The sequence below is a fragment of the Carassius auratus genome, chromosome 1 (genome assembly GCF_003368295.1).
Source record: "Carassius auratus strain Wakin chromosome 1, ASM336829v1, whole genome shotgun sequence".
NCBI classification, from domain to species: domain Eukaryota; kingdom Metazoa; phylum Chordata; class Actinopteri; order Cypriniformes; family Cyprinidae; genus Carassius; species Carassius auratus.
This window is the reverse complement of record NC_039243.1, coordinates 8,588,018-8,611,078: the sequence shown is the minus strand read 5'-3', so window position 1 is coordinate 8,611,078 and position 23,061 is coordinate 8,588,018. Positions and strand designations below refer to the sequence as shown.

The 23,061-nt window shown below is 38.1% G+C and overlaps 3 protein-coding genes across 12 annotated transcripts; all 3 read left to right on the top strand.

The window, feature by feature from the left end:
• Positions 1–1,098: 1,098 nt before the first annotated feature.
• On the top strand, positions 1,099–8,747 carry zfyve27 (zinc finger, FYVE domain containing 27). Of its 8 annotated transcripts, none has more exons than XM_026222748.1 (15): positions 1,100–1,274; positions 1,605–1,820; positions 1,940–2,010; positions 2,785–2,971; positions 3,063–3,158; positions 3,972–4,084; positions 4,267–4,388; positions 4,519–4,590; positions 4,684–4,704; positions 4,892–4,912; positions 5,448–5,504; positions 7,198–7,339; positions 7,423–7,469; positions 7,554–7,635; positions 7,724–8,747. In XM_026222748.1, exons 2-15 carry the CDS (start codon positions 1,606–1,608, stop codon positions 7,789–7,791), a joined length of 1,314 nt encoding a protein of 437 aa, XP_026078533.1. In that variant the 5' UTR covers positions 1,100–1,274; position 1,605; the 3' UTR covers positions 7,792–8,747. The 8 variants fall into 8 exon arrangements, with proteins under 8 accessions (XP_026079023.1, XP_026078533.1, XP_026078457.1 ...); XM_026222672.1 differs by having other exon boundaries at positions 1,518–1,820; XM_026222828.1 differs by having other exon boundaries at positions 1,472–1,820.
• Positions 8,748–9,208: 461 nt separating this feature from the next.
• On the top strand, positions 9,209–16,100 carry golga7ba (golgin A7 family, member Ba). Of its 2 annotated transcripts, none has more exons than XM_026222549.1 (5): positions 9,209–9,341; positions 13,162–13,287; positions 13,749–13,901; positions 14,058–14,159; positions 15,333–16,100. In XM_026222549.1, the coding sequence occupies exons 1-5, from the start codon at positions 9,330–9,332 to the stop codon at positions 15,411–15,413; spliced, it is 474 nt and encodes a 157-aa protein (XP_026078334.1). In that variant the 5' UTR covers positions 9,209–9,329; the 3' UTR covers positions 15,414–16,100. The 2 variants fall into 2 exon arrangements, with proteins under 2 accessions (XP_026078334.1, XP_026078257.1); XM_026222472.1 differs by lacking the exon at positions 9,209–9,341 and adding an exon at positions 10,049–10,359.
• Positions 16,101–18,393: 2,293 nt separating this feature from the next.
• r3hcc1l (R3H domain and coiled-coil containing 1-like) lies at positions 18,394–21,802 on the top strand. Of its 2 annotated transcripts, XM_026222354.1 has the most exons (8): positions 18,394–18,481; positions 19,019–19,474; positions 19,594–19,781; positions 20,372–20,442; positions 20,850–20,945; positions 21,076–21,216; positions 21,296–21,356; positions 21,444–21,802. In XM_026222354.1, exons 2-7 carry the CDS (start codon positions 19,025–19,027, stop codon positions 21,346–21,348), a joined length of 999 nt encoding a protein of 332 aa, XP_026078139.1. In that variant the 5' UTR covers positions 18,394–18,481; positions 19,019–19,024; the 3' UTR covers positions 21,349–21,356; positions 21,444–21,802. The 2 variants fall into 2 exon arrangements, with proteins under 2 accessions (XP_026078139.1, XP_026078071.1); XM_026222286.1 differs by having other exon boundaries at positions 21,296–21,802.
• Positions 21,803–23,061: the final 1,259 nt, after the last annotated feature.

Genomic DNA, 23,061 nt, shown 5'->3' with positions numbered 1-23,061 from the left:
CCCTGTAATAGAGTATTGAGCCCGCCTACAAGCCCCTTCCAGCCAATCACATCTCTTCTTTCTGTGCGTCGCTGAGAGTGAGAAGGGAGTAATCCTTCATTGACGTCAGTGTGAAACTGTGACGAGAAAAAGAGACAGAGAACTAATACTAATAGTTCTCGTAATAGTAATCGTTAAAATGCACGAGCTTTAAGAACGAAGAGTTTATTCAAATTAATTATAATTTCCTTACAGAACACAGGTGTTTGAGTCTGAATTTGAACTTTTCCTTTATGTGACATCAGCTTTCAGAAGCAGATCATTGAAGAGCAACATTAATTGCTATAAATTTTGATTGCAAACTATTTGATTATATATTTATTTTATTAGAAATAAAACGAATTATTGATGTATTTTAACTTTTCCGCCAACAGAGGGAAACACAGACCAGTTTTGGTTATATTAAATAAAAGTAGTAGGCTCTGCCCTTTCTACACTGGGCAAATCTGCCTTTTCACTTTATACAACCTTTTTCAAGTTTGAAGAACATGAATGTTTATTTGGCACTTCACTTAATTGTATAAAAAGTCCAGATGGAAGGGCAGAGCACTATCAGACGATTATTGGTAGATTGAAATGCACCCTCAGTTATCATTAATGAAAGTACAGTTTGGAAATCACTACACCTTGTCATTTTAAAGCTACAAACGTCTCACCACTTATCAGAGCTATAATCAAACCATTTCATTTAAATGCCCTTCAGTGATATTTGCTGGCAGACGCCTTGACAGAATTGTAGAAATGTTTGTGTAAATTTACCAGTGATTTTATGCATTAAATTAATAAAATTTCAGATCCCTGCAAACACAATCAAATAATGATAATTAAGCCACAACAACAATCCGCATCAAATATTTTTGCTGAGTTTACTTTTTTCCTATGGAAAAAAGGGGTTTTAAGTTGTTTGTACAAATTACAATAACATATTAAAATGGCAAAACACCAGACAGAAAACTTCTGGCAGTCGTTTCTGAGTTTAGTTTAGTTTAGTTTAGTCACATCGATGTGATCGGCGCTCCTCTGCTCTTCCTGACACTCGATCATCATCATCATCGCGCTCTGACATCCACACATCCGCCTGTGGATCCCGGAAGCAGAAGTCGCTAGACATAAACGATAACGCAGCGTCTTGATACACTGTTAAGTAGATTATTCTCAAATCTAGCGATCTTCATGCACATTAAAGACCTCTTAATGACTCTGTAGCGGCGGAACACGCTGTTAAAGATTTAAAGGTAATGTGAGAGTCCGTTGTGTTCGAGTGTTTTCTTCTGGTTGATGTTTATATGGCAGTGCTTTATGTTTCTCTATTTATATTAGTTTAACCAAGAACTGAATGTGTTCTGTTTATAAAAATGGTTTATAAAATATGTTAAAACTACACTAAATTGATTGTCACATCAATTGTGTTTTTATTATATTCGTTATACAGATCTGCTGGATTTGGCATTGTTTATTGATTGTGATTAAATCATCAGAGATCTGAATACACTGCGAGTCATCAGATGTAACAGATGAGAGACTGTCACACAAGCATCAGATAAACACAGTCTCTGATTTCCCAGCATGCAGTGCGCAGCCTCCCATCCTCAGGACCCCTCACAGGCGAGCGGTGACCGGGCTGAACTGACCCAGCTGCCCTCCACAGACAGCACCTCTGACCTGGGCAGCCCCAGAGCGCTGACCTTTGACCTGCTTAACATGGTGATCTCCTTCAAGCGGATGGCCATCTTCCTGGAGCCCGTTACAGACTCGCTGGAGGTGCTGCGCTACCTGCTCGGGTGAGAGACATCCCATAATAATCAGAACGGCTTCTGCCTGTGTCATGTGACTCTCACCAGAAGGCTTTTGTTGTTTTCTAAACGTGTCTCTGAATTATTGATGCTCATTGTGTTTTTAGGTGGAGGATGCCACTGTGCTCCCTGTTCAGTTGCGTTCTGCTCAACATCCTCTTCCTCACTCTGAGTGAAGGTGAGATTTGAATTAATGACATGTGCTGTGCATATATTCTGTGCAGGTGTACTATACAGTGGCATTCGAAAGTTTGGGCACCCCTTGCAGAATCTGTGAAAATGTGAATAATTTTAACAAAATAAGAGAGATCATACATTATTTAGTACTGTCCTGAGTAAGATATTGTACACAAAAGATGTTTTCATTTAGTCCTCAACACAAAAAAACTGCTGAAATTAGTAAAATAACCTCATTCAATAGTTTGGGAACCCTTGGTTCCTAAAACTGTGTGCTGTTACCTGATGATCCTCGACTGTCTTTCTGTTTTGTGATGATTGAAACTGAGAACTGTTCTTCAGAAAAATCTTTAAGGTCCTGCACATTCTTCAGTTTTCCAGCATCTTTGCATATTTGAACCCTTTCCAGCAGTGACTTTATGATTTTGAGATGCATCTTTTCAGACTGAGGACAATTGAGGGACTCAAACACAACTATTTAAAAAGATTCAAACATTCACTGATGCTCCAGAAGGAAACAAGATGCATCAAGAGCCGGGGGTGAAAACTTTTGGAATTTGAAGATCAAAGTAAATTGTACTTAATTTGTGTTCAGGGAAACAAACAAGTATCTTCTGTTGCTTACGAAGGTTAGAACTATATGGGAAAAAATTATATTTCAACAACATAAGAAAAATTTGGACATCTTCATCGTGTTCAGAAGTTTTTACCCCAAACTTTCACATGCCACTGTAATGCATTAACTGAGTATCTCCTGTGTTAAAACTATCCTCAGGTGCGTGGGTCGCTCTGCTGCTGCTGGTCGTCTCCACTCCGGCTGCGCTGGGGTACCTTGGCAACCGTTGCCAGGGCACGAGCTGTGAGGTGACGGTTCAGAAGAAGCAGCACTTTGCCGTGCAGCGGCGAGAACTGAAGATGGTCCACATGAGCAAACAGGAGGCCATGCTGGAGGTCAAGGACATGTGAGTGGAGGAGACCATGATGTTTGAGTGATGAGAGAGCGCTGAGACTGAGAGATGAAGACGTGTGTGTGTGTGTGTGTGTGTGTTACAGGCTGAAACGAATAGATGACCTTCTGACCCTGGCGTGTGTGTATGCAGAATCCGTGTATAAAGTGTTATACTGGGAGAGTCACGCCATGTCCTCCATGTGAGTATCACGCTAATGTCACACAGAAGCACATAGACAATTGACCATGCTTATCAAAGTGTCTGCCTGAATAGTCCAGTACAGATATTGTCACGTCAGTGAGCTTGGTATTAACTAACACGGTCCACAGAATAATTTCAGAATAGGATGAAAATCATAGTAGATGAGAAAGTTATTTTTATGTGTTTCTTCAGATAAAATAAGAACAAAATCAAAAACATATAGCCAGGGAAGTTTCTGAAATTTGACAGTGAATTTTTAAAATGAAATTATGGTTACCATAGTACAGTTTTGTAAAAAATGATGTTTAGTGCAAGAATACTAACCTTAACAATAACTGATGGACAGCAACTGTAATTTATACATATACAGGGTTCATACAGTTATGATAAACCTGGAAAAGTCATGCAGTTTTGGCAAAGTCATCACAAATCTCTGTATAATAGGATTCAGTAGTGAAACGAAGGCAAATAAGTCATTAATTTTAGTTCAAATATGCTGTGATAAATTTGAACATAGGTTTTTATTCTTATTTTACATGTATACTTGTACTAATGGAACATTAGGTCATGAATGTCGTCTCAAAATGTCAGGTAAAGGTCATGAAATGTATTTGTAGAAATGAGTACAAACCGTGCGTATAATGTAGTATTACTCATATAGTTATGTATGTATTATTTGCATACTGTTGTTTTGGTCTATTTTCTGTTATCTTTGTGTTAATTTGTAACGCAAAGCATCTAATAAAAGCAACAAACATCAGTTGAGTGTAAGGATTGTGAAGGTGATGGTAATGAGTGTTATTCTGTGCAGGTTTTACGGTTCTCTCCTGACGGCGCTTTGTTTGCTGTATTTGGTTCCTGTGGGTTTGAGTCTGTCTGTGCTCAACAGCGCCCTCTTTCTGTGGAACAGGAACTTCTACAGAGGTCAGTAAAGACATGACATCGGCCTCAGGTGACGTGTTAATGCAGAACTGGTGTGGCCAGACTTTATGCTGATATCAAAATGATTAGTGAATATATATATATATATATATATATATATATTTCCATTCAGATTCACTTAGCCAGACATTCTCACACAGTGTCCTTTCTCTCATTTCCTCTAGTTCTTTTGGAGCTGAAGGAGGGTGTTCACCCGAGTCGGGTCCGGCCTGTGCAGGAAACTGAACCATGTGACCCAGATCAGGCAAGCCTGCTAGAAAGCACACCCACTCCAACCAGTGTGGAGGTGAGAGAGAATTAAAACAAACAAACTCTCGCTATAACCATTAAACACATCTAGACAGCTGACAGATTATTTTTAGTCTGCACTACTTTGGTTGACTTATTGTGTGAATGTGCTTCCTGTTCAGGATCAGTCTCAGTCTCCTGGCAACATTGAAGAGGCAGAGGAGGCGGAGCCTGATGATGAGTTTAAAGATGCAATTGAGGTCAGGAAAAATCTCTGTCTGTCTGTCTGTCTGTCTCCCTCTCTGTCTCTTTTTCTGACATGTTCTCCCATTTCTGCTCTTTGCCTGCTCAAGGAATCTCAGCTTATTCTGCCGGTAAGTAGCTCCCTCTAGAGGCGTGGAGATCTATAGCGTTAATGTTAGACCACAGCTGAGTGTGCAGATAAAGTGTGTGTGTTTATGAGTGGATATCAGCCTTCACATTATCTAAGTAGATTTAGTCATGTGGTTTAGTGTGTATGTGTACATGTCTGACCTTTTGACCTTTACTCTGCTCTCCAAGGAAACTCCTCTGGCTTTAGTGGTGAGTAATAGTGTAACCGAGAGCATTTAATATTTGAGTAAATTCACAGTAACTCCAGATGAGCGAAAAACATCCTGGCTTTGTGTGTATGTGTGTGTGCATGTTTTTGCATTATTGTAAATTCTCGGAATGCATCTGCACATGTTTATTTATGTCTAATCCGTGTATGATTATTAGATTTTAGCAGGGTGCATCTCACAAAACCTGTCAAAAGATGTCTAGGAAAAAATAATGATTTAGATTAAATTCAATCTCGTCTGTTGTCTTTAAGTAGAATATCATTTGTTGCATTTTTTGATTATGGGGTGATATGTGACCTGGATATACGCTTGTGAGATTCACCTGTATGTCTTGTCTGTGTTCAGGTGTGAATTTAAAATAAGATGTATTTCATTTTTCTCATCAACTACAAATAACCTCAGACGCGACGCACGATGGATCAAGATCGAATCCAGACCTAATAGTATTTGATGATATATCTTGTTATAAGAGGCATGACCGTTGTAAAAGTGTCCGGCCCGTGTTTTGAATCTAGGTGTGGCCTGTATCTTATTTGCTACCAAAGATTCTGAGGAGATGGAGAGCCCATAAGGTGCCCACACACACCTGTCAATCATGATCTCTAGGTGTTCTAACCACACCCCCTCATGCCTTTATTCATTTCGGTGGCTTCTATTAACAGTGATGTCACAGGAAACGCTTACTTGGTGAAACTTCCTTCAGGTCAGGGTTGATCGTCACACTATTTCTATGTGAGGTCTTATTATGAAAAGGGTTGGTAATGTCTACTAACAAGATGAGATGGGCTACTTTACTGTTCATTTAAGAGGTATTCAGAATTATGAAGTACATTTATGAATATGTTCAGTTTGGGGTCTGAATTGGATTAACTTATTTGAAATGTGCCCCTGCCTTAACTAGAGCCTGTATTTCGAGGGCTTGTGGTGTTTTTATGGTGTTAAGTGCTGTACAGCACAGAAATCTGAGACCAGTCACCGGATGACTGCAGGAAACAAAGCTCAGCAGCAACAAACATGGGTCAGATTTACCGAAGTCGTCACATGTGCCGCTACAGGCGCAGAGATTTGTCTGTTTCTAATGACTTCAGTGAATCTGATCTCTAAACCCAAAGCCCTCTACATACAGAGCGAAACTAACAGCGAGAGAAAGCCTTCACACACCCGTGACCCCGGACCACAAAACCAGTCATAAGGGTCAATTTTACTAAATTAAGATTTATAAAGCATCTGAAAGCTGAATAAATCCGCTTTCCATTGGTGTATGGTTTGTTAGGATTGGACTACATTTGGTTGAGATACAACTATTTGAAAATCTGAAACCTGAGGGTGCAAAAAAAAAATCACTTTTACATTTTTTACCTTAGCTGATGCTTTTATCCAAAGTGACTTACAATTGCTATATATGTCAGAGGTCGCACGCCTCTGGAGCAACTAGAGGTTAAGTGTCTTGCTCAGGGACACATTGGTGTCTCACAGTGGATTCAAACCCAGGTCTCTCACACCAAAGGCATGTTACTTATCCACTGCACCATCACCACCCTTTTAAAGTTGTCCAATTGAATTCTTAGCAATGCATATTACTAATAAAAAATTAAGTTTTGATATATTTACAGTAGGAAATTCACTAAATATTTTCATGGAACATGATCTTTATTGAAATCCTAATGATTTTTGGCATAAAGGAAAAATCTATAATTTTGACCCATACAATGTATGTTTGGCTATTGCTAGAATATACCCAAGTGACTTAAGACTGGTTCTGTGCTCTAGGGTCACATATGAGGAGAGTGCATTGATTTTTTATATATGGGTCAGTGACGATAATCTGGTGTAAAAAAAACTTTTTAGGCGAGTTAATTTTTGAATAACGCTATACCACTTTCAATGAAAGTTTGGAGTGTATTCAAGCATGTAATCATAAATATATATTTTCTAGGGTCATACTGTTTGATATGAAATATGAAATATGTTTTGTATAAAACATATAAATACAGTTAAACTACCTTGACGTTTTTGACCTTTAAATAAATAAAAAATCTGAATCATTTTTGGAATTAAAAATCAAGTCATTGACCTATATATAAATATATATATGTATGTGTGGAAAATGCTCACATGTTTTTAGTGGTTTTGTGTGCAGGTTTTGTCAGGAGTGGGTGAAGTGAAAGATCTTTTGGTGTCAAGCTGAACTTGAGAGCTAACGGCTTCAGACCTGTCATCTGAATATGAAAGTAATTCATTTATTTCCATGTTTATCTGTGGTAGGATGATGAGGAGGTGTCTTCTGGTGTTCCTGAGTTTGACACCGTGTCTGATAACGGCCTGTTGAGCAGGAACGAGCCCATCCGCAGTAAAGTGTCCAAACTCACTGAGAAACTTCGCAAGCGAGTCCCTGCCAACGCCACCGGTCACTATGGATCTCTTTATACTTCATTCATTTTGCCATCCATATTTTCTTTAAAACCATATTTTCTCTTTGTCCTTCCACAGGCAACTGTTTCCATTGCAGTTCAGCGTTTTCTGTTTTAAAGAAAAGGGTATGACTTCTGAGCTTCATCCTGTTGAACATGCTATTCAACTTGTATGATGTTGTTTCACTCATGATCTTTGTAATTTTCCAGAGAAACTGCAGTAACTGTGGTGTCAGTTTTTGTTCCCGCTGTTGCTCATATAAAGTGTTGAGATCCAGTATGGGAGCCACAGGTATGAGAAGAGCGTGTGAATGTTGTAAAGAGTTTTTTAATTGAAGATGGGTTTACACAATGTTATTTTTCTTTCTCTGATTCCTCAGCTCCTGAGGCCCAAAGAGAGACTGTGTTTGTTTGTTCTATGTGTAATACTTTCCTCAGCACCAAGTAATTAAATAATGTTCCACCATTGCAATCCTGTAAAAGAGGCTTCAGCGATTCTTGAGGTTTCATTCTTCCCCTGCGGAGCATTTCACATGGAGGACCAAAATCCTGCCGCTTCTGTTGCCTCAACTCTCTTCCCGAGGTTCCTCAAGAGTTGTTTGCCTGTCGAAAACTTGTGTCCCCTACCTGGGCTCCTTTAATGGTGACTTTTTCCTTGGAATATGCTGCTTTCCACTTCCACCGCTAATATTTATCAAAGCTTCACACCAAGATTGATTGGTTTACTTAGAAGTCACTATACTGTGAAATCAAATATTGTACTTTCATCAACTCTTATTATGGCTTCACTTTCCAGAATGAGCCCTTGGTGGGATTTAATTTGAATAGCAAGGGCCCTGTTTATCTGTTATTATAATCATCCTATAGAGGAGAACAAGACCATGAAAATTATGTTGGTTATTTATTGCATTAGATGCCAAAACCAATCGATCTGCGCATTTTAGATGGCTTCTCTATATTGTTCCACATACTGTAAAATCTGATTAGTTGGTATCAATAACTTAAGAAAATGAATTTGTTTAATTCTCTCATTAAACATTTAGACCAATCAGTTACAATTCAACCTTTTGCTAGCTGCTTATCTGCTTAGACCCATAATTTATTTGTGTAATTCTGTCTCCGAAAAGCTTTAATTTATATATTGATGTATGTTTGTTGTTGGAACGTCCTCAGAAAGCATTTATATTAAATAATCATATTAGTGTATCATATCCGCACAAGAGTTCTCCTGCTCACATTAATGAAAGAATGAGCTATGTTCCTGTCATTTTATTCGTCTTTAAGCCCAGGTTGAATGTAAAACCAGTGTTTTTATGGTTATAGATCGATGTATGTCGTACTGCTGTTATCCTCTGTTTCCTTGGTTACATCTTCTGTTACATTAATAAACAATCTGAATTTGAATAAAGCTTTGTGGAATTTCTGTGAGGAATTTTCGCGCCCCGGTTGTGTTTTGGCGCCTCTCGCAATTAGCTAGCTGCTACTTACCTTAAAGACATTTTAAACAAAACATTTCGTTTTTGAAGTTATAAATGTGACACATGTCTATAATAAAGGTTATAATGACGGTTCGGTCGTCCCCCGGCCGTTTTATACTGTTTAAAAGCGTTCTGACGTACTGTTGCTATGGTTACCTCTCCAGGCGAACGCGACTTCTGTTCATGAACGTTCGACGGAAAAAAAACGCTAAACCAGCCTGAGCTGGAGGTAAATAAGCGTAGGCTGGGTTTGAGCTGTGTTGGGTTTTTTTTTTTTTTTAGCTGACAAATTTATATATTAATTGTATATTGTAAATATTGTAATTTCTGGCTGTTGGACGTTCTTGAGAGCTGCAGTTGCTCCTCCCTCCGCGCGTCATCACATTGTGTGATTGTTTCCGGCTCCGCCCCCTCAGTTCATCCCCAGGCGCAAACGATTATTCCCGTGAACCTGTTTCTCTAAACGGTTTCAGCAGCCGGGACAAGCCTCTCGTTCTCGCATGGAAACATGGCCACAGAGGTGAGAAACAGCCCTTTATTCCTCATGTTTGGGTGACACGACCCGTGTGTGATAGATAGATAGAAGATACGGTCTGAATCTCGGCGTCGTTTTGATCATTTAAATCTGGGATGGAGATCACGGATCGGTACGTGACGTTACAGGCGAACGAGAACAGCCGTTTCACGCTTCGATTTTAAAAACAATCGTTTATGACTACTGCTCAACCCATAATGCACAGAATACAATAAAGTAAATATCATACAGAGAGTGAACTAAACAGCCACAAGTGAAGCGCAGACCATCGAGCATGACTAGATAGATAGATAGATAGATAGATAGATAGACAGACAGATAGACAGATAGACAGACAGATAGATAGATAGATAGATAGATAGACAGACAGACAGACAGACAGATAGATAGATAGATAGATAGATAGTGTAATGTTGTAATCTAAATGATTCGGTCAAATGTTATTTATCAGGACTGAACTGATTATACTGGGTTATACAACAACTTTTAAGGATACGATCAGGTGGAGATTTACGTATATTATTCACTTGACACTGATCATTAATGCTACTATCAAATAAAAGGGAGAAACGAGATTATTTATTGTAATGATTGTGTTGTAATGATGATTAATATTACAAGAGAGAGAAAAAGGCTCTTCACTTATGCTCTCAGGTCCTCTCTATCTGTTTATAACTGGCATAGTGTCATGATTGACAGAAATGATGTTGCTTACAGCAGCTGCTAGGATAGATCCATAAGAGAAAGTGTTCTTTAAGCTCCGTGTTCATGAAGATGACAAAGGCTTGTGTGGAGTCGGAAGGGTCTGGTGCGAGTGTGACGTAGTGGAGCGCGCAGCTGGACATCAAAGAGGATAAAAGCGACTGTCCGCGGCTCGATAAGCTCTTTTAGTGAAAGCAGAGGGAGTGTTTGTGCGTCTCTTTCATCGGTGGCCGGATCAGGAATGAGTTCAGCACCGCGGACAGCGACGGAGCGAACTAAACTCCCGTACTGCCACGAATCTGTAAGCGTCTTTCTTTTCTGTCTTTTTTTCATATCCCCTTTCAAAAGTGTTTTAACTGGCGATATGTTATTTCCTTTTGTGATTTCTTGTGGTGGGCATTAAAATGTGATTTCAGAAGTTATACTGAGGCTTATTTGACAATCAACTGTGTGTCCCGCCGAGTAACCTTGAACGCGCGCGCGATTGTGGTTCGAGCGCGAGATCTGTGTTTAATCTCGTGCTTGCGGAAAACAAGCATAATTCCCGGGGTGACAGTCAATAACCATTCTGCACAGGCTACACCGTGTGATTAGATTGTGTTTTGATATATTTGGTATCAGCGGTGAGTGCGTGTTAAATGATCGTCTCCTCGCGATCGATCGGTTGTGCTCGTGGGAGTCGGTAGCAGTGTCTCTCATCTTTCTGAGACCGAGACCAAATGCTGCTTGCATGCATAATTAATGAGGCATTTAGTAACAACAGCCCAGAACCATTGTCGTAATAAATCTCAGTTTTCCCGTACAAAAGTGGCGGTAACTTAGTACTATTGTGGTTTCAGACGGTATTGTACTTTAGTGTTTACATAGAACTGTGAAGTACTTAAAAAAACATGGTGCTAGTATGCGACATGTCGCAAACACAAAAGTACCTAACAAAATTTTGCTAGTACATTGTCCATGGTCAATGTATTTTTTTGATTTTGCATGTAGTTTTTCATGAATGTGTTCGTAATTGCATACAATTGTTTATACTGAAGTACCATTGTTTATTAGATCTTTTCCCAACATCGTTTAGTTCAAGATCCTATAAGTCGAGACTGTATGTGTGTGTTGAACCAACATGTCATGTCTCAGCCTGTTATTTTATCAGAGGGAGCAATGCACTGGCAGGACCTGCTGCTAAAACAGAGCTGAGTTTTTGAATAAGTAGTTCATTATGGAATGTGCTTTCTTATTATAGTCTTCCAGTGTGTGATCATGACAGGTACTGCAAAATAAAGAGGTGAGAACGCAGGGAAGGAGTGGGGGATGAAAGGACTCATGACTCAGGCTGATTTTAGAGTGTGTATTGGCAGTGACAGATGGCCAGTCGACCTGATGTTTGTGTGTGTGTGCGTGTGTGTGTGTGTGTGTGTGTATGTGTGTGTGAATACACACGGACAGTAATGTGTGCATTAAATTCTAAGTTCATCACAGGATTAATATATAATTTAATTATGACATCACTGCATTACTGCATTACTCGGAGGTTTCATGATCGCTAGTTAAAAAATGCAGTGTGATAATTCATTTGGTAGGAATGCAGTGTAGAGCTAATGATGACATCACTGCACTACTCTGAACTATTGATCATGACATCACCCTGAGCTAATGATGACATCACTGCATCAATCTGAGATAATGACAACATAACTGCATCACTCTGTGAGATAATGACAACATCACTGCATTACTCTAAGATAATGACATCACTGCATTAATCTGTGAGATAATGACAACATCACTGCATCAGTCTATGATGTAATAACAACAACTGCATCAATCTATGAGATAATGACATTACTGCATCAATCTATGAGATAATGAAATCACTGCATCAATCAATGAGATAATGACTAAATCAACATCAATCTATGAGATAATGACTTCACTGCATCAATATATGAGATGATGTAGGCAAGAGTAGGCGGCTGCAGTAAGGAAAGGGGTCAAAAAAGACCTTTGAAGTCGGACACTTCCTGAATCTCGCTGTTTTGTCTCGCGGAAACGTCAGCAATGGAGGAGATTGCATTTGCATTTTTTATCGCAGACAAAGTGGATGTAATCGAAATACCATTGTTTTGTCATCATGTGCATCAATTCCTTTGTTCTGCTGAACACAAAGGAGGACATTTAGAAGAATGTTTGCAAACAAACAGGTTTCTGCCACCATTTTTCCATACTATGCAAGTCAAAGCTGTTTTGTAGCAAACATTCTTCAGAATTTCTTCCCTTGTTTTAAGGCATAATGGCTAAACAGTCCATTTAGATAAGTATGTGTGCATGTATATTTTTAATGGATCGATTAATTCACACAAATAGAATAAAGTGAAAATTACATCAAGGAAGAATTCTAATTAAGAGAAAAATTAAATAAAATTAAATAAAGGCATGTCCTAATTCTTAAATTCACTAGGTGTGTTTTGTTTTTGTTTAGTGTGAATGTAAATATAAATAAATGGGTAATCTAATTCTTAGAATAAAGAGAAAATGTATCAGTTGACATTCTCAGCCAATGAGCATGAAGCTGTGTCGTCAGTCAGTCGTTTCCCATCATGCTTTTGATCAGCGCAGTCGGTGGAGAGCAACTGCGCTCGACTGCTCAATCCGACACAGCCACCTCGCCATCGTGAGAGTTTTTTGCCACACGTCAGCATGACATCAGAGCAAGGGGGACGTAACTCGGACACTTTTCTAACCGGCATGCATCTCGCCGTGATCGCCGGTGATCGGTTCTGCGCAGATTTTGCTCATCTCAAACAAGCCTAATGACAAAAATCAACATCAACATGACTGCATCAGTCTATGAGCTCAAAGTAATGCAGTGATGACCAAATGATGTCATTGCACTACACTGCAGAAATGTCTAATACCGCCTGTCACTGACTAGCAAGTAGGACCATAACTGTGATATAACTGAATGGCTAATTTCCAGCTCAAACTTCTGGTTTCACTCATCAAGCCATTTTCATGCATTGTTTAGCTTCTAACAGCCCAAGGAAACTGAATTTATGATTAGATCAGAATGCAGCGTGCTGTAACCCTCTCTCGTCCTCTGTCGTAGTTCCATAACCTTCAGGAGTTGAGACACAGTGCATCTCTGGCCAATAAGGTCTTCATTCAGAGAGACTACACAGATGGCACCGTCTGCAAGTTCCAGACCAAGTTCCCCTCCGAGTTAGACAGCAGGGTAAGTGTGTGTGTGTGTGTGTGTGTGGCAGAACAAAAGAGACGCAATGCAAGTAAAAAGGACAGGAAAGAGAAAAGGGCTCTTCACTCAGAGAAACTCTGCTCTTCAGCAAAAGCACTGCTGAGTGCGCAACTCCACACAACACACACATAATGAGCTGCTAATAGAGCTGATAATAGAGCTGTTTAAAGGTGTAAGATCATGTTACAGACAGCCAGTAAAGGCTCTCTGAGGAAATGACAGGCAAAGGGAATTTAACCTAGAGATTTCTGTGTCATTCTCTCATTTAGACGCAATCAAGTTTTATCATGTGTGTATCTGGCCTGAGACTGATGTCTTTACAGTGTCAGTTAGTTTTCAATAAAAAAAAACAGTAGTTTCTGCCATATGATGTCCTTGTGTGAACTCCCTGGTGTTCTCTGATTGGCTGACTCATCTTTTCCTTGCATCTGATTGGTCAGATTGAGAGGACACTGTTTGAGGACACGGTGAAGACGCTGAATAATTACTATGCAGAGGCGGAGAAGATCGGAGGCCAGTCCTACCTCGAGGGATGTCTGGCCTGCCTCACAGTTTACCTCATATTCCTGTGCATCGAGACACGCTACGAGAAGGTAAGTTATCAGATTCAGATAAACCCACCCTGAAAACGGCAGGTAAAAATCAAACATACTCTGGGTCACTTTATGTGTTGGTTTGGCAAACTATGGTGAATAAAAATGGTGCTGCTAGTCAAAAGTATGCGTGTGTGTGTGTGTGTGTGTGTGCAGGTGCTGAAGAAGATCTCGCGCTACATTCAGGAGCAGAATGAGAAGGTCTACGCTCCTCGAGGTCTCCTCATCACAGACCCCATAGAGAGAGGCATGAGAGTCGTATCCTTACAGAGAAAGCTGCAAATACTGTGTGTACACGAGCAGATGGTCAGAGGAAGCTGCTTGTTCTTCAGAAACAGGCGTTAGTCCAGCTTTAGGATGTTTCGTGAACTCTTTTTATTATGTCTTTATTTTGTGTGAGGTTTGCAGTTATTGAAAAACTAAAGACAAGATTGAGACAAGATCAAAATGTGGGATGTAACCAAATATTGTTTTTGACATATATATTAATTATGGTTTTTTTTTTACTTTAAATTACTTTGACAGATAATGCTGAATGGCGAATAAGCTCAATATAGTTTTATTATATTATTATACTTCGTAATTACTGATAAATTACTGATTGATTTCTTGATAACACTTGATAACAAATAAGGTTTATAATTATATAATATTTATTTTTATAATAAATGTATAATATTTACGTATAGAATTTATAATAAATTATTTTTATGTGTCCCCCCACAATATAGATTTAACAGATTATGACAAATGTCAAATAACCTAAATATGGTTTCTCATTAAATTAAGATATTATAATATTTAATATTTTTATAATTATTATTTTTTGTAATACATAGAATAGCAATTCAAAAGATTATGTTGAAAGTCAAATTATTTTGTTTTATGATTTTAATTGTTTAAAAAGTCAAGAAGGCCAAGACTCCTTATGTTCACCATTTTAAGGGATCGAACAGACATTTGATGTTTTCACGTTATGTTAATTTAATGTGAGAAAATAGTAAATAATTAGTCATAGTTGTGTCTTTTTTGCTTTATAACAGTAACTGGACCAGGGATATTATCATTAACCAAAACTAAATCTTAAAAACATGACTTCAAATAAAATAACCATTCACTGAAATAAAACATAATAAACTTAGCAAAACTATTACATATATAATATTTAGAAACGAATAACAATACCAGAAACACACAACAAAATTTCTAAAACTTTATATAAATTTTGAATGAAAACAGAAAATGTAAAAATAAAATCGAATTCAAAATATTAACAAAAACGATATTAAAATAAGACTAAATTTGACATGCAGTTTACTCATAATCATGGCAAGTATTAAAAGCATGTATGTGTAAAGTTATGTCTTTAGTTAGTGCATGTAAGGTTGTGTGACGCTGTGATGTTGCTCCCTTAACCCCAGCGTGTGTTAGATTGAGATCAGTGTGTACGAGGATCGCGGCTCCAGTGCTTCGAGCTCAGGAAGCAGCACAACCAGCAGCAGCGGACGATGATTCACACACACACACTCACACACACTCACGCCTGAGCGTCCGCTCAGCATCGCCAAACACAAACACACCTGACATGCACTGCCTCCACGAGACACATCCGCTGTTGGATCAGCAGCACGTCATTACCTCAGTCATTACCACCGTCCTCTCGCAGATGTTGCACATCCTCCAGTCACTCGCTGTAGCATTCTGGGTAAAGTGCACATGAGCTTCTGTCACTGTAATATGCAATCTCACTCACAAACGCCTGTGATGTAGCTGCCGAACGGCACTCAACAGTCTTCCATCTTCATGATTGATCATCCTTCTGCTCATTAGCACTTTTACTCTATTAAACAGAAGTCAGATTTTAGACTACAGAGATGTCAAGGACTGACATCTGACCCCAGATATTTTATACATTCCCTAGATACTGCCATCTTATTCCACGGGTACGATTTATGACTTTATTGTGTTGTGTTTTATTTCATAGTGTGCTAATCGTTCATGCTTTGTACTCATACCGCCGCGTCAGAGCAGAAACGAGTCCTCAAGAGCCAGAGCTTCCTCTCATGGTCCTTCATCATGAGCTTTCATTTCTCACGGAGAACCTTCGGCCCCTGTTTATGCAAAGATCAAGCGTAAAAGAAACTGAGAGTGATTTTACTGTTGTGTAGCAAAATAAATGAACAATGATGGCCAACCGAACAAGTTCTGCCTTTCTTTATTTAATCCACATTTTATTTAAAGGGTTTTATTATTAAGGCATTATATTGTTAAAATAAAGTATTTTTTATAGTTCTTTAGCAATTTAATAAACATTTTTCACAACAAATTCAAAAGATTATTGTTAAGAATATTGTTATGTAAGATATTAATGTAATATAAAAAAAAATACAATATTGTTTACAGTAAATTTAATATAAACTATGAATTAGAGTAATTAAATCAAGATTTTATTAAGACTTTCATTGCAATAAAACTACACATTTCAGCTCAAATGATTATTTTCATAAAAGAAGAAGACGACTAAAAATGAGGAATGATAATATACATAATCTTTTTGGCATAGATGTAGTCATATAAAGTGTTAAAAAAAGTGGAAAAGAAGTAACTACAAGGGCACATTTCTAGCCTATTTTTTTTTAAATACAATGTAAAAAAAAAAAAAAATATATATATATATATATATATATATATATATATATATATATATATATATATATGTATATATATATATATATATATATATATACAGTATATTTTTTACGAAGTTGTAAAAAGAAAAAAAGATTATGACAGGAGTGCGTTTAACAAGAAAAGATCAATTCAGTTCACAGTTAGTGCAAAGTTTACTTGCTGTTTATTTGTAATTATTTGTTAACTTTACTAAAAATTTCTGAGTGAAAATTGTTTCAACATTCATTGCCTTTTTCCCCTTATTTCATAAATACAACACTGAATATTCTAAATACTCTATATCCCAAATATCTATCTCTCTGCAGTTTCTGAGACTCCAGAGTCAGAGTCATTAAAGATGCATTTTCACGAATATGCAAAACTGGGTCCAAAACTAGGTTTTTGTCATTGAGAAAATGCACTGACCAGAAATACATCTGATCAGAAATACCAGAATTGTATTGTGCACTATTGTATTAGAAGTATGTTTTTATTTATAAAAGCGTTTTGCACATATGTGACAAAAACACATTTCTCATATGTCAGAAATGTTCACGTTAGAATTCTAACATGTTTAAAATCCTAAAAGATGAAGAAATGCAAGTTTTCCCATTATTAGTTAAATGTCCACAATCGATGCATGTTTATTATGAACCTTGATTGTTTAATTCACAGATAATGATAGTGTGGAGGTCTTACCAACACAGCGGCTGTTTGTGTTGACTGTGTGAATATCTCTCCTCAAAGCATCAACATGAGGAGCATCTGGAGGCAGAACCGTATCTGTGGTGATGGAGAACATGGAACATTGAGAGAGCCAAACCGAGAAGACACGCCCACCGCATCCTCATCTCCTCCTGTCAATCAAACAGTGTTCTTCATCACAAAGAGCAGTTTTCATACTTATGTTTCAGTCATGCAATAGGTGCAGGTGAAAAGAACTTGTGGCATTGCTTACAAAGCATATGGAAATGAAACATAATTAAGATCATGCAATTATATTTTAATTAAACTGAAAGAAAAGAAAGTGTGGCGAGGATGCACAACTGAACACATTTATTTTGAATTAAAGAAAACAAACGAAATAGACTTTCAGAGCTAGAGTAAGCAAACCAAAGAGAAATGACAGGACAGAATTGTTCGTGCATTTGCAAGCCATCATCACCTCAATAGAGAACTATTATTTTAGCTTTAGAAGTAAAATATAATGTGTCATATCCTCCTCTCGTGCTGACTGGACTGGATTAGTGGATACTCACGCTCAGAATTTCAGAATTTCCAGTATGTGGCTTGACTCAAAAGCTTGGGAAATTATGTGAGATTTCTTTTTTATACTATGTGTATTCACTCCTTCCTTGCACAACTTCACTGCAGCCGCTTTACATAAGCGCTTGCGTAAGGGACTATCCAATCATCGTCGAGTATTTTAAATACTGTGAAGGTCCGCCCAATCACAGGCCCGCAAGAGAAAAGAGGGCGTTAACGACGCGCAGTTCAGCATGAAAATGTGTTATGTACCTAACAACTCAAACAAATAAACTTAAAATGAATATGATTGACTACAATAATACTAAAATAATCAGGTTTGCATGTTTTTTTATAAATAGTTGTAATATTTCCTGTGGATAATAATATGGATGTGTTACTGAAAACGTTATCACATGTACTGCTAAGGCATTACATTTGACATGGAATTCAATGATTAAGATAAGATTTTTTCAATTGAACGGATTAAAATAATTAAATGTTTACTATGGATACTTTGGATCGATGTCAGCTTTGTATTTAAACCACACTATTAAACTACAATTCCCGTGATAGGCTTTCCGACCGTGACGTCACGCCGCCCCTACGTCTCCAAACATCCGGTTATGGTTTCAACGTTTCGGCGAACTGAAAAATATTGAGACGTAAGTAGAAGACAACTGCGAATAATTTCCTCTACAAGTGTTGATTTTTTTACATCGCAACATACTATCCTAGAATAATTTGATGCTTGTTGAGTTGTTTTGAATAGATATTTCGGGTTTTTTAAATGGTGTCACGAACAGTAATTTTGTGTTTTTGTTATGAAAGCTTACTATTTTTAAAACAGAGAATATATGTCAGACAGTAGTATGCTACATTGTTGTCGTTTGATTTGATTTGTCATTCATTATCTTGTAAATTATAATGATTTTGCATTGTTGATCCAACTTCGTCCAGAAATATCAGTTTTAAATAGCGAAAACGACAGATTTAAACAAAGAGTCTCAAAGGATGTTGTAAAATTACAATATGTACACTGCCCTATCTATGTAACACACTGGAAAAGAAAGGGCAAATTATATTACATAAATGCAGGCCATTTCCATTTCCATGGACACTTCTCTAACAGTGTGTTCGTACGCTATTCTAAAAACAGCATTCGTCCTCATTACACTCACCGACACACTTTCATTACACAGATTTCTATGGAGACTGAAGCAGCTCAGACAGACAAGGGGCCCAAAGCGGCTGCTCCGGCCCAAACCAAAAAGCCCATGGAAAACGACGTTCCCAAGAAACGTCAGGCCGAGAAATCGGAGAAGCCTCATACAGATGGTGACAAGAAATCCAAACCCAGGCCCCGGTACACCGACAAGGCACGCAAGAATAAGAAAGATAAAGCCAAAGTGACAGATGCTCCAAACAGAGAGGTCAAACAGGAAGAGGATGGAGATAAAGAAAACCTGAACATGCACACAGAAAAAGAGGAGGATACACAAAATGTATCCAGAACTATGAACACACCAGAGGACACGGGGAGTGCACTAGAACATGATGGGGTGCCAAAAGAGGAAGAGGAGGGGGAGGAAGGGGAGAACTGGGATTCTTTGTTTAATGATGACGGTGACTGTCTTGATCCACAATTGATGGAGGAGGTAAGAGTCACAAAGACTTCCCTCATTTTTGAGTGAGCTGTCCCTTTCGTGATGACATAATGAACTGAGATGCTTTAGCTGGGGTTTGTGCCCATGTTTGATTCTTTTTCCAATTTTAGTTGTCTCTGACGGAGGGCCGCAAGAAGCCGTCTTCACAGGAGGCGCGCTCCGACCACTATGACTGGACGCCGGAGGAGGAAGAGGAGGTGGAGCTTCGGGACGATGAGCTGTCACACATTGTCGAGATTTACGATTTCCCGCCTGAGTTCAAGACGGAGGACTTGATCAGATCCTTCAGCTTGTTCCAGTGTGTGAAGCTCTTATCATTAATCACAATCAGGGTTTGATGAAAAGATAATAACTGATTACATCGAACCAACATGAAAATAAAGAAATGGGGCTGTGCAAACTAAAACTGAAATAGTGACATGCCTTGTCAAATCAAAGGCTGTGATTAAATTAAAGGGATAGTTCAGCCAAAAATGAAAATCTGATGAAAATTTACACTCCAAGTTGTGGATGTGTAACAGATTTAGAGAAATTTAGCATTACATCACTTGTGTAGCAATGGAAAAAAGCTGTTTGTAAGAAACAAATCCATCATTAATTTCTTTTAACTTTCAAACATTGCTTCCGGCTCAAATAGTCCACATAATATTCCTTTTTCTTTTTTTTAAAGCAGCAAAATTTAAAGGTTTAACGTCTAATGTGAAGAATTTACAGCAGAAATATTTCTATTCTAACTGGTATTATTTTTTTTGCAAATTGCCAAAAAAAAATGCTAAAAAAGATTTAAAAATATCTGTTTAACTTGCATGTGACCATTAATTGAAATCTGAGAACTATAAAAATACAGATGTGTAATTAAATTATTGAAATATTTGTGTGTGTTTTCAGGCAGAAGGGGTTTGACATCAAGTGGATTGATGACATGCATGTCCTCGGTTTGTTCTCCAGTCCCTTCGCAGGTCAGTGCATCTTCCAGATGTTGTGAATGACTACATGATGCCTATAAGATCTCGGGAATCAATAGCTGGTTGACCTGGAGGAAAATGGCGTGATGGTTTTAACTTCAGTGACGTGCTTGAGGATCTGAAATTGTCTGTAGAAGCACTGTGGAAAAGAACCCAAAGAGTTTGAAGATTAGAAATGTCCTGCTGAGAAGAGCTGTATTAGGTGTCCTTGCCAAATTTAGATCCAGAAACCATCTATTTTTTTTGGTTGTTAATTGATTGCTAGCTATTGTGTTTGTTCAAAACCTATCCAGCTTATTCTCCGGAAAACATTGTTAGCATCACACATTCAAAATATTGATGAGCCACCAAAAGTGAGAAACCTTGCCCTTTTCTTGTATTTACAAAGTGTGTTTGTGTAGCTCGTGATGCTCTGAGGATGAAGAACCCCATGATGAAGATCAGGCCTCTATCCAAATCATCAAACGCAACTAAAGCCAAAGCGCGCAGCTGCTCCGGTACTCCTGGTCTTTCTTATTCACTCATGTTTTATTCATTATGAGACCGTTTTGAGCATTCATCACAGATGAATTAATAAATTCAGACTTGTTTAATATTTTACCTCCTCTAAACTTTGTCCCTGTGTAGATTATCTGCTGCCAGCTAAAGAGCGTCCTCAGACGAGTGCGGCTCTGGCTCGCCGCCTGGTGATCGGGGCTCTGGGTGTGAAGAGTAACCAGACCAAAGAAGAGCGAGAGGCCGAGAGGAACAAACTACGGAAGGCAAAAGGTGACATAACTATTCACAGCTTCGTATTTTGATAGACTGGTATAAAAACAGGGATTTATTTGATCTGTTTCCTCATCAGAACAAAAGTGTTTGGCTGCTAAGCAGCGTGAAGATGCCTGGGAGGGCAAATGAAGACCCAGGTTTGTGTTTATGTGAACTATGAAGCATTTTGATTTGATCGTCAGTTCAGGTCTGAAGGGGTTTATCTGTGGGTTTGGGGTCTGAAGGGATCGGATCTCACATACACCTCCAGCAAGACTACTGCTAAACCAGCACAGACTGAACCAAAGCCACAAGAACAAATGGAAACGGGTTCATCGAATCAAAGTGTGAGGGTCACACAAACTCCAACAGGGACAATTTGTAATTTTATATCTCTCCTCTTGAGATTCGTTTTGAATTGTGAGCTTTGCCCTGTAAATGTTGATGGTTGTTTTTAGTTTTAGAAAGGCCATTTTAATGCATTTTTGTTAAAGAATGGTGTTTTCTTCTCTTTTTGGTGACTAAAACAAATTAATCATGTCAGTGTGATTTCACTTTTGGTTTTCATTTTTTACTTCAGTAAAGAGAAAAAACTACACTAAGAGCTGATGATGTCTTTCATGCCATTTAAAAAAAATATATAGAATCTTAAAATCCATCAACTCAAAACAAATTATTATTATTTTTTTTTTAATTGGGTTAAGCATCATGGTAGTACTTGTAAATTTAATATTTTACAGTGACAGGATTAATTACAGTGACTATTTTGTAAATCATAATTGAGAATTGCAAAGAAAGAACGAGTTTGTAAGAATGAGGTGAGATTAAAGTGCAGTGTATTCTATTTAATGCCAGTCAAGTCATCTGCAAACCATCAGCACATTCTAACAGAACTTTTTTTTCCATTATTACTGCAAATATTGTGCTGTTTGAGCGTTTATCTTCAAAAGATCTCGGACAGACGTACACTCAAGTGTCTGTTGTTCTCTGATGTTGTTGCACTCGATTTCCCAGCTGTGATCTGAATAAAAACTGTTCAAATCTTTCTCTAGAATATGTTAAAAATACATTAATAAATCTATTACGTTTTCAAGTTATCATTCGTTCACACCTATAAGCATCACGTCACAGAGGAACGATGTAATCGTTCCGAACGTTTTTATTGAGTAACGATAGTCATTGACAGCCAATCAGAATCCACCAGCTGTTAAAAGCGCGCGAACATTTAAAGCGGTAGAGGACAAAACAGTTGCGTGCCCTTTTAACCAGTGTTGCCAGATTGGGCGGGTTCCCGCCCAATTGGGCTCCTTTTGGTCACGTCCAACCGGAAAAAAATGTATTGGGCGGGTCTTTAAAATTTGGGCTGGTTTTTGATACAACAGGCGGGTTTTTATTTTTGACTATAAACAGTATTCTTTATTTTTTTTTTAATGAAAACTAACTATAAAATAAATTATATAGCTAATGTAGGATGATGTTTAAATTAGGTATGGTTCAGCTTAGCCAATAGGGTTCAGGGGAATCCTTTCCAATCAGACTTCAAGCTTGATTGGCGGGTTGTTGTAGGCTAATTCGTTATATAGTCAAAACTGTGATCATCATTCATCATCATCATCATGCCAAAGTGAGGTAAATATAAAAAGTCCTACAGAAAGGAATGGGAGAGCGACCAGTCTTTAAAAACATGGATTACACCTGTGGTAGGCGATGATACAAAGGCATTTTGTAAATACTGTCAATCAGAAATCAGAGCACAGTTAAATGATTTGAAAGAGCATGCTTTTTGGCACAAGTGTTTCCAGGAATTGGCACTAGGTGCCATAAGACTTCTTGTTCTGCCTGTTTCCAATGGCCATGTTGAGC

Excerpts from the sequence above, each read along its gene's own strand:
- zfyve27 (XM_026222748.1), top strand. The coding sequence starts at position 1,606 with ATGCAGTGCGCAGCCTCCCATCCTCAGGACCCCTCACAGGCGAGCGGT. Across the intron at positions 4,085-4,266 it reads GAACAGGAACTTCTACAGAG|TTCTTTTGGAGCTGAAGGAG; the intron begins GTCAGTAAAGAC and ends CATTTCCTCTAG. Across the intron at positions 7,340-7,422 it reads AGTCCCTGCCAACGCCACCG|GCAACTGTTTCCATTGCAGT; the intron begins GTCACTATGGAT and ends GTCCTTCCACAG.
- golga7ba (XM_026222472.1), top strand. The coding sequence starts at position 10,300 with ATGAGTTCAGCACCGCGGACAGCGACGGAGCGAACTAAACTCCCGTAC. Across the intron at positions 13,902-14,057 it reads TCGAGACACGCTACGAGAAG|GTGCTGAAGAAGATCTCGCG; the intron begins GTAAGTTATCAG and ends GTGTGTGTGCAG. Across the intron at positions 14,160-15,332 it reads TAGAGAGAGGCATGAGAGTC|ATTGAGATCAGTGTGTACGA; the intron begins GTATCCTTACAG and ends AGCGTGTGTTAG.
- r3hcc1l (XM_026222354.1), top strand. The coding sequence starts at position 19,025 with ATGGAGACTGAAGCAGCTCAGACAGACAAGGGGCCCAAAGCGGCTGCT. Across the intron at positions 19,782-20,371 it reads AGATCCTTCAGCTTGTTCCA|GCAGAAGGGGTTTGACATCA; the intron begins GTGTGTGAAGCT and ends GTGTGTTTTCAG. Across the intron at positions 20,946-21,075 it reads CAAAGCGCGCAGCTGCTCCG|ATTATCTGCTGCCAGCTAAA; the intron begins GTACTCCTGGTC and ends GTCCCTGTGTAG.